General features: G+C 37.4%; 1 protein-coding gene across 3 annotated transcripts in view; it reads left to right on the forward strand.

Annotated features, from left to right (window-relative positions):
- Positions 1 to 298: 298 nt before the first annotated feature.
- The window catches only part of LOC117408791 (netrin receptor DCC-like), a 278,589-nt gene continuing 264,720 nt past the window's right edge, over positions 299 to 14,167 (forward strand). For 2 of the 3 annotated variants that reach the window (XM_058995095.1, XM_058995102.1), the window contains exon 1: positions 299 to 817. In XM_058995095.1, coding sequence (XP_058851078.1) covers positions 727 to 817 — 91 coding nt within the window. In that variant the 5' untranslated portion in view covers positions 299 to 726. The remainder of the gene's footprint in view (positions 818 to 14,167) is intronic. The other variant, XM_058995112.1, reaches the window with a different exon arrangement.

Raw genomic sequence — 14,167 nt, forward strand, 5'->3', positions numbered from 1 at the left:
ATAATAATAATAATAATAATAATGTAAAATTAACTTTCAATTGAGCTCTTGTATGTTGCTTGTGATGCATCGACTTTCCAAGTTTGTAAATATGACTGGCTGCACGAAATACAGCTCAATAATGCCAACAGCTGCTGTTTTTAAAAGACTGAATCGCTTACAGAGGGCACACTATAGTTGTAGATAGTTTATTCATGTATTGATCATCGACGCTGTACAGTTCACATTCTGTCCAGAGAGGGCGCGCGTGTTCAGTGATTCCCCCACCAGCTAAAAAACCAAAACAGGATAGATTAATTCCTTTAAAACGGAAAAATCCATATTCGAATCCGTTCCACTGGAGCAGGTCCCCCACTCCTTAACTCGAACCTCAACAGCTCTTTAGATCAATGGATTCACATATCAAACTCCGCACACACAGTGCTAGTGGACAGCCACCGTAACAAGTGAATCTCTTCGTCCTTTCGCCGTCTCTCCAGAATATTGCTTTCTTAAAGATGGAGCAAACTACCATTTGATTGAGCTTGGCTTGATCATTGGCTTTTTTTCTTCTTCATCGGGAGAATATATATGTTTTTCTCTTTCTGTAGACTTGTTTAAACATTTTAGTTTTGGATGCCTCCTCCGTTCTCATGAATTGAATTCAACTTTGCTGCTTTTGAAGAAAGGACGCATTAGGGGTTTTTATGTTTGTGGGACAGAAGCGCATAAAGGTGTAGCTGAAATATGGAGAATATTCTTGGATTTATTTGGCTGAAAAAGCTCGCTTTTGTAGTCCTCTGGGTAGTCTATTTGAACAGTGATGCTGAAGTATACGGTAAGTCGTTTTTATTCAACATTTTTAGGAATAATAATATACGGGCACTGGGGAGAAATGATAATCGAGCTAATGTAGGCTACAGTACAAGTAACACTATCTTGTCCAAAATCCAAAAAATAGACAATTCCTATAGTAAAACAAATTGATTATAAATCACTGGTTAACCAGCTAATTCATAGCTTCTACAGAAGTCTCTGCTGGAAACGGGTTTTGCGGAACTGCAGAAAAACGTTTTGAAAAATGAAATGCAATTGTCAGAACAGTTGTAAAATTCATTTTCGTTTTCTTTTTAAATTGCTTACACTATTTCTGTGAAAATAACAATAAATTGCTAGATTATTTGATTTAAGATGCCTTTTTCATATTTATTTTATTTTCATATTTGTCTTGCATATTTGTAAGAGCATAATATGTCAAAGCCATAGAGTATAGGGTTATATTTTTATATACAGGGTTTTTTCTCTCCTTAATATGAACACTTAATAAAAAATAATGCTGCATTCAAACCTTGATAAGACCACAGCTGTGTTGGATACATAGTTTTCTAAAGTCCATTATTAACATAACAATACATGTAATAATCACACTAAACAATTCAGAATAGCATAATTGCGACGTTGTCTGGTGGTTTGGGTGCGATTTTATCCTAATGCGAGATGTGTGCTATGGAAGATGCTTTAATTTAGTTAGTTAATTACGAGAAGTATCATTTTAACTAATTAAAAAAAAATGTATGTCAATGGGTCATCTGGTTTATTGGCACATTTGCCAGAAATGTTGATATAGGTAATCTATAGCCCAAACATACCTACTCTGGATTTATGAATGTTATTATCTGACTTGGCTATGTACCAGATTAATATTGGCTACATGCAAATTATAGCATTCCCAATTACCCCTATTGATTAATGCTAAGATGCAGTTCAGACGGTGTGATTGTCAATGTGAACCTAGCTGTTGCGTGCGTTATATAACGTGTTATTTTTTTTTTGTAACAATAATGCTTAAAAAAAATAAACAGTGACAGAGAAAAGTGTTATATATAGTATGTTAATAAAGGCATGCCTAGCATCTCTTCGGAGATTGTAGCTTAAAAGGATTGCAGAGGGTCACAGATGACATGATTTGGAATTGAGTGGTTTATTCCTTCCTTTGCGTTAAGCACACATATTGTTTTGGGTTACTGAGTACTTACACACGTCTATTTTAAGTCATGGTCTGCATTTTCCTAATAATAATAATAATAATAATAATAATAATAATAATAATAATAATAATACATAAATGTGTGTTAGATGTTGAACCCTTTCCAGCCATGAATACTCCAGAGTGTGCTGTATATTAGTATTCTGCACAAGTGCCAGCGCAAAAGATAATACAATGCAGAAGATGAATACTTAGTGTAACATGGAATTGGCTGCGTAAGACACACTAAGAACGACCGTGCAGTTTAAAGAGTATTTGAGTAATGACTCCTGCATGCTTTCCCGCAGTTTTTTGTTATTTAGTTTGTAAGAAATTTGGAGATGCAAAATGTATTCGTTCACATTAAATAATAAGCTGTAAACAATTATTCAACGTGACCCTCCACAATTTTCTATACATCCAGTTCATTTTAAACGGTTTGAACTCAAACTGTGTTGGTACCTTTTTAAATACACATAATATGTTAAGAGAAATACACATTATGACTACGGAATTGTTTGCATACATTAATTTTGCAAAGAGTGTCCACCCGAGTGCGGGAGATAATGTTTTTTGTAGAAGCAGTATATTAAAGTACCTTAAAACACGATAATTATAATGGGTAAACGCTGAATCGATCTAGCACGAATGAACATTGTTACTGAAATGACAGCTTTAATACGAATACGAATGTTTAGATATGCTGTTAGGGAAGCAAGCGCTGCACTTTGACTGCTTGCAAAAAAACCATTGCACGAGGTTATAGTGTTGAATGGAGTAGTCCTCCGCGAGAGTGATGCAGTATAAATCAATACCCTGTCACTGCATCCATTTTAAACTTACCGGTACTTTGTTCGCCTATCTATTAAAGCTATTGGCTACAGAGCTGATCTGTGGTAGTGGGGTAATAACAATAAAAAAGAATGATGGATTACACTATGTAACACAATTTTTGTTCCTGGGTAGTAAGTGTTGTTTCCTAATTGCTTATGCCTCAAAAGTATAAAAAATGGCTATTATTCCCCACAAACTTTGCTTTTGTGACCAGGACAGTGATATTTAGAAATTTACCTATTTCCAATGAGAAAACTGGCAAATTTGTGTCTTTTCGTTCACATAAAGTCAGAAAAAAACAACATATGAATCCAAATTAACATGTATTTATACTAAAGTAATACAAAAATGACTACAAAAGATTTGAGAAGTGAGTAGTTTTTTGAGATTTACGATTATACTGTAAATCACTTTCACGAATCAGCCCCCAAATGTAGTCTCCCATCATGTTCTCGTTATACTGTCCTTGGTAGAGGCGTTCAAAGTCCAGTATATCCTGGTAGAAGCGCTCGCCTTGCTCCTCCGAGTACGCTCCCATGTTCTCCTTGAATTTATCAAGATGAGCATCAAGGATATGGACTTTGAGGGACATCCTACAGCCCATTGTGCCGTAGTTCTTCACCAGAGTCTCAACCAGCTCCACATAGTTTTCGGCCTTGTGATTGCCCAGGAAGCCCCGAACCACTGCGACAAAGCTGTTCCAAGCCGCTTTCTCCTTACTAGTGAGCTTCTTGGGGAATTCATTGCACTCCAGGATCTTCTTTATCTGTGGTCCGACGATGACACCGGCTTTGACCTTTGCTTCAGACAGCTTAGGGAAGAAGTCTTGAAGGTACTTGAAGGCTGCCGACTCCTTATCTAGAGCTCTGACAAATTGTTTCATAAGTCCCAATTTGATGTGCAGTGGTGGCATCAGCACCTTCCGGGGGTCCACCAGTGGCTCCCACTTGACGTTGTTCCTCCCTACAAAGAACTCGGTCTGCTTTGGCCAGTCCCGCCTGTGGTAGTGCGCCTTGGTGTCCCTGCTGTCCCAAAGGCAAAGATAGCAGGGAAACTTGGTAAAACCGCCTTGGAGACCCATCAGGAATGCCACCATTTTGAAGTCTCCTATGATCTTGATGCCATCTCAGAAAAATGCAGATATGTATCCACTTAGGCAGCTGGAACTAAACTGAACTGGTGGGCTTAAGGCCCCTGTATTTATACTACTATTTATATTACTGGAAAGTTCTAGAAAGTTCTAGAAGTTACTCCAAGTTTACTCAGCACTGAATCTATCTGGAATGTTCTGGAAAATAGGTAAATTTCAAAATATCACTGTCCTGGTCACAAAAGCAAAGTTTGTGGGGAATAATAGCCATTTTCTATACTTTTGAGGCATAAGCAATTAGGAAATAACACTTACTACCCAGGAACCAAAAAAAAAAAAAAAATTGTTACACGGTGTTATCCGACTGCAACCAATGACACTGTCATAAAATACACACAAAAAGCCTAAACTATTTGTGAAATGTGGACTTTATTATTTAAAACAGGTTTATATTTTTAATTAAAGTTCATTCATTTGAGTTGCAGAAATATTTTCTATTCCACAAATTTGAATTATGCCAGGTGAGACAGGTTCATGTCTCATGCACAGCCAGATAAATTTTCCTCAAACCTCATGCACAACCAAATTCATGATAAGTTTCAGGTTTGCTAAAATAAATAATGCATCAATAATCCACTTATCTTGTATGAGGGCCAAAGTGATCATTGATTAATACTGTGCCTTTGTATTTTACCATGTCCCAGGCTGGCCCAAAATGGGTAGGAATTATGTACACCCAATATATCTCAGTAATGTGGAGCAGTGGTTAGGGCTTTGGACTCTTGACCGGAGAGTTGTGGGTTCAGTCCCCGGTGGGGGACACTGCTGTTGTACCCTTGAGCAAGGTACTTTGCCTAAATTGCTCCAGTAAAAACCCAACTGTATAAATGGGTAATTGTATGTAAAAATAATGTGATCTGTATAATGTGAAATAATGTATAACGTGATATCTTGTAATGATTGTAAGTCACCCTGGATAAGGGTGTCTGCTAAGAAATAAATAATGAGAATGGACGGGTTGAGCAGATATTTAGCCATACAACCATGTGACATGGACTGGGACAATGCCCACAATACTATGGGCCAAATTCAGTATAACCTTTAGCTGAGAAAATGTGTTGTAGGAAAACTGTAAATTCATGCAATAACTGAATCAAACTTAAGTGGATCCACATTGGCTGTTTATTGAATATTTTTCTAAAACATTTTTTTTTCTTGTTAACATATAATTGAATTTGGGCCCCATGACAAGTAAACAGATAACATAAAATGGAATATTAAAGGTTTATTGCCCATTATCAGCTTTAGGTAACTCTAATACAGTGTTACCACTGTAACAAAAACAGTGGAGCTTGCTGATGCCATTTATGTTCTCAAGCTACTAGAGGTAGTAAGAAAAGCTTTGAAAAGGGAGGCTTTCCTTCTGTGAGAAAACAAACTGGAAAGGACCAAGGTTTTAATTGCACCGCAGGCTAAACTATAGAAACATACAGTAAATTAATTTGATTATACAACTGGTGTTTGACACTGCAGTATGTGAGAATGTATCAGAAGTCAGAACAGATGTTAACTAACAACAAAATATGTAGTCGCAGGGTAGTCTCAGCTTAGCTGTTGGGCTAAAACAAGGGAAGGCTCCCAGTACATTGATTACAATTAGTGCATTTATTTTAAAGATCTATCTTAAGCATGAGATTATTCTGATGGTTCATATCACTGGCTTTGCAGAGATGTGCGTACACTTAGTTATTTGTCAGTATGACCTTAAGGGATTTCAGTGTGTTTACTGCAACATGGCTGGTATCTGACCACTGATGCTCAACAGTGACTCAACGCTGCATTTTAATGAGACTGCTGCTGCCGACATACATTATCAACAGGAAGCGTATAGGCGAAAGTGAGAGGAGATGGTAATTAGGGTGACTGGTTATATTCCAATTGTCATGCAGGTCAATAATTAAAATAGGCTGTTGCGCACTTGTGTTTTGCTTCATGTAGACTACTACAGTAAAATCCCTACTCAAAAAAACTAGAAATTATTTCCCGTCTTGTATGTTCTTGTATTTGAGAAACCTCCAATATCCAGTAAAACCTAGATTTGTGGTCACCTGCTAAGCTAAGTTTGTTACCTGTTCTTTCAGCCTTTAAATCCCAGTACAATACAAGTGACTGGCAGAGCCACCAATGTCCCCTCCCTCTGGTGACAGGTGTATTCAGGCTTTAATGTGTAGAACACTTTTTTGTGTAAATTGGCTGATTTCATCTGCTCAAGGGCTCAATGAATTCACAAATTTTTGATGCTTCACGAGGTACAGTCAAAAGCGATGACTCCATGGGCCATTCTGGAGAGCAGACTTCCCTGCAGACCACTCCCATGTTTCTGTTAGGCAGTAAATATTCTTACTGAGGAAAAGTCCTGTAGCCCTGCTGTTCAAACACCTTACAGTTGTTTCTATACAGGTAAAAATCTCCAAAAGATTCTCATTCTCATTCTCTATGAATCTAATGTAACATCATGGTCTAATTTCACACTGAATATTACTCAAGAAATTCAATAGTGCTTACCAGGCGTTCTAGTACTGTACATGTTCTAGTTCATATCATCCTCAGCTGTCTCAAAATCTGTTTAATTTCAGACATTGAACTCCATAAACCCACCATCTACTGCTTGTATATCATGGGCATCATCTTCAGTTCTGTTATTTTTGGCAATCATGACCACAAGGCATTCCGTCTACTGGATACCTTAGCATTGTGTTAAAACCAACAAAATCAAACATTCCCTCAGGAGTGTTGTTTTACAATTGGACATTGTAGATGCACGAGGTCTGCTGTACTACAGAAAACTATCAGCTGATAGTTAATAAAAACCTTTGACATTTGCTGAGACATGCTACTTGATACACACTCCTCTAGGTTCTATAACCAAGCAAAAAAAAAAAAAAAAAAACTGGGCAAAGGCTGCTCTTTATCATTTTGATATGTGGTATGAGATGCTGCATTTACACAGTTAATAGCACTTTGATTTGATTCCAATAATACACATCCTAATAGGTGAATGCACTGTGATTGCGCAGAATTGTTGACTCAGAAGGCTGAGAAGATTACAATACAGTATGTTTCCTTGTGCTGTTTTTGTATATTTGTATGCAGAAAATAAGCACAGTATAAGCCATAAAAAGAAATGTGTGCTTAGAGTGGATAAAAGTGGACGAAAATACATGTTTATCTATTGATATGTGAAACACATTAAAGCTAAGTGCCTTTCATAATATATATTTTATTTCTGTGTGGGACAAATGCATTTGAAAGTGATATACAGTATATCATAATGATGAAACATACCAGCATGCTGTGTTGCAAATACTTTATTAATAAACTGAGGTTTTGCATGTTAAGTAAACTGAGTGTGAAGATAAATGGATAATTGAGTCGTAGGAGAAATACAGCAAGAAATGATTGAGTATCATAATTTAAAGCAAGCTTAAACACATGATCTGTTTTGTTGCCAGTGATTACAGAAGCACTGCTAAAAATATATGGGATGTAATCATTTGAATGTATGTATTGTAGAGCCAGTAAATGTTACTTCTAAGTTACTGTACAGCTATGGCCAAAAGTTTTGCATCAACTAGAATGATTGAGACGTATCCAAATAATCAAAACTATATGAACATAATTTAGATCTTTTGTTTAACATCACGTAATTCACGGAACAGGAGCAAGGGCTGCGTGGAGTAACAATTGGGAATTGAAATAGGAATGATGTGCTTTTGACTGTAGAAAGAGGGCAGGATTTCCCCTTAGCTTGTGGAGAGCTGACCTCACGGAGGTGAGACAGAACCAATCGGCCTCCAAGGCTGGGAAGCGAGCGTTACTTCACCCAAGGGGAAATGAAGAGAAGGACAGTGGATCGATCAAAGAGAAGACTAGCAGTCTCCCGGCTTACAAGGATCGCCTACGCTTAGGGAGGTTCGGTGAGGCCAAACTTCCAAGGCTGTGCCATGCAGGGAGAGAGGAATGCTGAAAGAGAAAGAAATAAACATGCAAAGAAGGTGTCTCCAGAGGGAGACTGGCACAGAAAGCTGGTAGTTAGTAAAGAGTACAGGGTTTCCCCTTGGCTCATGGAGAACCGCCCTCGCTGAGGTGTGACCGAACCGATCATCCTCCAATGCTGTGAAACAACCGTTACTTCCCCCAAGCTGGGAACTTAGACAATGGGAAAATAAAAGAGTGTAAAGACAGATTAGGCTGGGGAACCCCTCTGGCACTCGGGAACCTTCCTCTTGGAGGACGAGGCCGGCGCGGCCGATCTCTAAGGCTGGGAAGTGAGCTTTACTTGGCACCAGAGGGAGACCTTTGCACAAGTGGTGCAGAGTAGTGGAGGAGTAGGGGAGGATGGAGAAAATTGAAAAAGCAAGACAGAGAATAGGGGTGCATTCCAGGGTTTAAGTAGGGTGATTAATTGATCATTTTGGCACGGGTGGAGCTCAAGTATTTCATGTTAGATTTTGAAATGTCACATTTTTTATTTTTTAAGGAATAAGTAGATATTAACAGTAGCTATGAAAATAAAACCTCTGTTCAGCTGCAATGTGAAACAAGAAGAACATTAGCACAACCCCTCTAATTGTACAAGAGATTTCAATTTGGCTTAAATGAATCAAATGAAAAGCATTATTTGTGCGTAACTCTGAACTAGATGTAATATGTGAACTTGTAGGTTCTGTGGGGGCGTTGAGGATTGTTAATAAAATTCTAAGCCAGATACAGAGCAGATGGGATGAAATTGCTTTAGTTGCCTCAACATACCTCCCCACTTGGTCAATCCCTTTAAATAGAGCTGTAGGACTTTATGACATAAAAAATAACAATACATAAAACTGCAGGGATATTCACATCTAAGATTTGTGTGATATTGCCTGTACTAATGATGACTTCTGTCTGTCACTTCCACTTAATTTTAAAATCAATAAACTCATTATTTATTTAAGTAGGTATTAAAGCCTGTGTATTGTATGATTATCATAATCATCAACATTTTATTTTGTGTAGTGAAATTCATAAAGTGATCTCAAAGCTCTTTACAATCTTCTTTTTTTGATTTACAGTAAATTGGGTCACTATCAAAAAGACTTGTATGCTTGGGAAGTGTATTTAATTAATGTAATAATTGACCAAAACATATATACATTAAGCAGATTTTTGTTGATTAATATAAATCCTGCTAAATAAATCTCTCTGTTCACCTGTTTTATAGATTGTAGTCATATGCATTTAATCTAAGCCAAGGTTTCTTGTAATTTTTCTTGCTGGCAGTAAAAGAGACATTTGATTTAGAAAAGACTGGAATCAAATGAAATCCAAAGGTTTTCTCTCCAGCTAAAATAGCATATTCAATCGTTCAGTATATCGTGAAATGTAAGGGTAAAAAATGAAATAAAACTAGAAGGAATTTAAAGGAAGGCAGCAATGGGACTCTGAGCAAGCACACATTTCCGTCCCCTGTGTGTCTTCTTAGCAAGCTTTAATAAATTGTTTCCATCGACAGCTGGGGCCCTTCGTACCCAGGGGAGAGCCAGAGAGGCTTCTTTGATTCTGTGCAGGAAGGATTACTTAACAGAAATCTGTATTACCTAAAAAGTTAATTTTACACAGTGCAGCTAAACATGAGCATCCCTTGCTTGTTGACCAAGTTTAGCCAACTGTCGTGCCCTTGCATTTTTATTAGACACTTTTGCTGAAAGCCCATAAGTAGCACATTAGAAATTCGACTAACATATATCAAAGATTAAGTGTCAGATATTTTAAATCTGGAAGGACTGGATTCTAACTTGTAATGGATACACTGCTACTTTTGTTAATGTACAGTAATAACAAAAAATGACAAACAACCCTAAATTGTTTTTTTTTTATTTTCAGACCTTTTTGGGTATGAATAGTATTGGCATAGTGTAGTATATGCAGTAGTTTGTGTGTGTGTGTGTGTGTGGGGGGGGGGGGGGGGGGGGGGGCTATTACCTAGTAATTAAGCATTAATGAAGTACAATTATGTTACCATTAATTATTGTTTTATTGATGCTTAATTAAAAGTAATAATGCAAACCCCATTTTAATTAATTCATATTAATTTTTTTTTTTTAATATTGTTTTACCCTTGATTCATTAATTTCCAAATGACTGGTGGTCCCTCGGAGCTCACTGATTTGAGATTCACCAAAGCTTAACTTGAAGTCATATTTTATTCAAAACAGCAACATAAGTATAAAGACGGTGTTGCTCTTCTGACAACCTTTTCTTGTTCATAAACTAATAATACAATAGGACATGTTTCTGGGTGGAGAATCATTATAATACTATAATTTACCTAGACTTGTATTCCTACTGTATATGTTGGTATGTCCAAACACTTCAGTAAATTATATATGCAGGGTGCGATTTGTCAGATTTCCAGTGGGGGTGGGGGAGGGTGAGGGGATGGAGACAAACATCAAAACATCATGGCAAGCCTTGCTACATCTGTAGTGCACAATTTAAACAGGTAAGAGAATCACTATGTTACTTATTTATACCAAATCAACTTGCTAAAAAGTCTTTACGCACATTTGCCAAATCTGCCATCATGCAGGATAAATGTAGTTATTATTATTTTTAATGCTACAGTATCAAAAGGCAATAATAAAAACTACCTATGCTTACAGCAACTAAAATAATGTTAAACACACTCATGACAAGTACTTGCATAGTTTCACCTAACCTCAATGATAACTACACAGAATGTAACAACAATAAATGGAACATAATACAACATCCGTATTTTAACAGCTTAATCTGCAAGAGTTAATTGTTGTTAATCTTGGCCTTTTTTCCCCACTCTGTTCAGCGGGTGACTCCTGGGTAACTTGGTGGCTAAAAGTTCCAGTCTTTGGCCCTGGGGCTGTTTAAAAAAAGCTATTATGGATTTTTAGTATCCTGTCTTCATTTCTTTTTTTCTTAAGTATGGTATGAAGTTCGGATGATAATAAAAAAAAAAATAACGGTGGGAAATACAGCAACCGAATGACGGTGACATAGTTGATTTTCATTGGTTAATTTGCCTTGCTACGGTAAGTACAGCACTATATATCTCGCCTTGGACAAAGACAAATAATATATATATATATATATATATATATATATATAATATATATATATATAATATATATAGTCATTTTATGTTACATGTTATTTTATACTGCCATAACTGTCTGTTTGTTTTATAGAACTCGTATAATCCTTTTTCAAGATTCAAAATGTGTGCGTTTAAGTACTTCAAACTCCTTACCACCCAACAATCCATTGCCTTGTGGTCATCAATTTTCTCCCAGCTAACTCTCAGTTAAGTGACTTTTCTGCCACCTCTATTACACACACACACATACACACACACAAAAAAACCCATCAGTGTAACGGTCGTGTGGAGATACTGAAGACAGAACCGGAATTGTTATTGGCCAGTAGGATTGCATTATGACTTAATGGTGTCATTTAAACAGAGAATAATGGCAAGATAGTTGGTTAATGAGATTGTATGAAAGTGGATAATAATAGCCATTGCAGCTTAAGAGTACATACAGTACTTTATTCAGTGTGACTATCCTCTACACTACAGCTATTGCCAAATGTTTGGCATCACCCTATATAATTACCTAAGTTTGCTTCGTATAGTCGGATGAAACCTGTTGAAAATCAAATCTGTACCAAATCTGTATTGGTTTTTTACAGCAGCCTGTCATGTTAGAAAAAACCTGTTTAATTACTGGTGAATGACTCGGCTTGGAGTGAGTAGCAATGAAGTACAGTGACAACATGGAGCCAAATAACAGCTCTACAGGTTGAACAAATGAGCGAGAAAGAGCAGCGGGTTCCTTGTGCCTTTTGCCAGATTACTGAGGAAAACTAATGAGAACAGATTCTGCCTAATTATTCATTGAAATTTGATTACAAGAAGCAGTATTTATTTATTCATTTTTGTAACGGTATGTATTCTCCCTAGTCAATATGACACATTCTTTAGCTGCTGCCAGGGGATAATAAATTGGAAAATGTCAATGGAATTTCAGTGGTTTTATTAATGTTGGCTTTAGTAATAGGGCCAACACAGCGCAATTATGTGTTATCATAATTTAAATCAGGTGCTGTTTAAATAATTAAAACAGCGCATGTAGTCTAGTTAGGATAACGTGTAAACACAATAATGTTCTTCATTTATTTCACAAGGTATTACCAACTAAGGACAGGTACAATGATATACTGCAGAGTAGTTGCTCAGGGATAGTGTGTATTTAGCCAAGTCAGAGTTTTTTGGAGATTCCCTGCTAAGCAAGTCTGGACCTGTGTAGTACTTGGATGGGGGACGTCCATGTAGGTTGACAGGACAGTAACATGTCATCTGAAGGAGGATGTCTCCTAAGGGCACGGTGTCCACTATCAACATACTGGGTCTTTTTTGAGCTCTGGCCACTGAGATGTCAACACCACTTTCTGTAGCACCTGGTTAAGTACTACACAGGCCCAGCCTTGCTTACCTTCTGAGATCTGATGAAACCAGGCACCAACTGTCTGCAGACCATATGAATAGGACCTATTTTTTTGTACTTTTAGTCCATGCTGGACCTGTCCACTTCAAGTAATGGATCGATTTAAGGAAAGACAGGTGCAGATAGATATAGATTCAAATTTGATGAATTGTGAAAGGTCAAGGGGGAAAGGTAAAGCCTTATTGATTGGAAACAAAGGGCTTGCATTTAGCTTCTTTTTTTATCTGTTTAAATCAGCTATTACAAATGGACTTGGCTTCTGAACACACCAATCAATAGTATGTAGTGTACCAGCAACATACTGAACTAATTGGAATGTGATAAAAATCTATTGTTGTACTGTGTGCACCACAAACAGTTTCTTGTTGCCTGAACAGCTTTGCAAGCCATTCTGGTAACTCTTTCTTATGGCTTGTAAGTGTAAGAGACTTCCATGAGGATACATCAGCATTCTTGACATATAGTTAGTGACAGTGACTGAGAGTGATCAAGTTTGAATTATGACGCTGCTGTCCTAAAAGGAAAATAATAACTAGGGCGTCTGATTTTCGGGTTTTACCCAATTTAACCCCCCCCCCCCCCCCCAATGCTTTTTTCTGCATTTGGGTTAAACCTATTCGGAAAACTCACCGAATAGGCATATACTGTATATGAATAAACGCATGCGCAGTTGCAATTCAAATGCAACAGAGCAGAACTGGCGCCGATGACGGTAAGCTGATTTACCTATTAGAAAAATGTGGCTTCTTAGTGTAATTATATATATATACAGTATATATATATATATATGTATATATATTGTTGGCGTGTGGGTGCACACAGACGAAGCAGACAGTAGTTTCCAATCCAAGTTTGTTTATTAAACTTCACAAAAGTAAAAGAAATAAACTTGCTCGCTTATTTCACAAAAGAAAATACCATCCTGGTTGTGAGATGAGATGTAAAGAAAATAAACAGTTCAAACAGGATTTGTACAGCAAAAGAAAACACAACAACAATGTAAACTAACTGGACAGTTAACCACGTCCAGTTGAATTAATTGGTTCCTGGGTTTTACCAGGTTGGTTGTTGGCTTCAGCTTGTCTCCAGCATGTGAAAACCAGCGGCGTCTCTTTCCCCGTTGCTGTATTCCCTTCCAACAGCGCCGACCCAGGAAAGAAGATTTCAGTCTCAAAGGCAGTTTTTTTTAGCTTCTGTTTTATATTCCTGTTCAGTCTAGGTTGAAGATAAGCTCACACTGCTCACTGGTTGGAAGCCAGCCTTGACTGGCTATGAAGGCTTTCATTTAAAGGGTGCTGGATCATCTGGTAATTGGACTGTTATAGGCTACGGGTGCGGGCCAATTAAGGCTAATGAGAATTAACCATGGTACAACCTTGATCCCCTACCTAACCACACCTGCAGCCTGTTTACACGTTAACTCTTTGACGTCATGGCAGGCAAGTATGCTGACCACAGGTCTATCATTCTGTTATCTGCAACACCTGTGGGCTCGTTCCTAGCCCGCCATGAACGCCTCCTGCTGGTGAACCTGTGAGCTGGCTCACAATATATATATGTATATTTTAAATTACATAAATATAGCTTTATGGTTTTTTGTTTTTTTTGCCCACTTTTCTTCCCAGTTATTTGTTTTATGAGTGTGTGTTTAAGCCAAGA

This window comes from Acipenser ruthenus, chromosome 2 (assembly GCF_902713425.1).
Source record: "Acipenser ruthenus chromosome 2, fAciRut3.2 maternal haplotype, whole genome shotgun sequence".
Taxonomy (NCBI): domain Eukaryota; kingdom Metazoa; phylum Chordata; class Actinopteri; order Acipenseriformes; family Acipenseridae; genus Acipenser; species Acipenser ruthenus.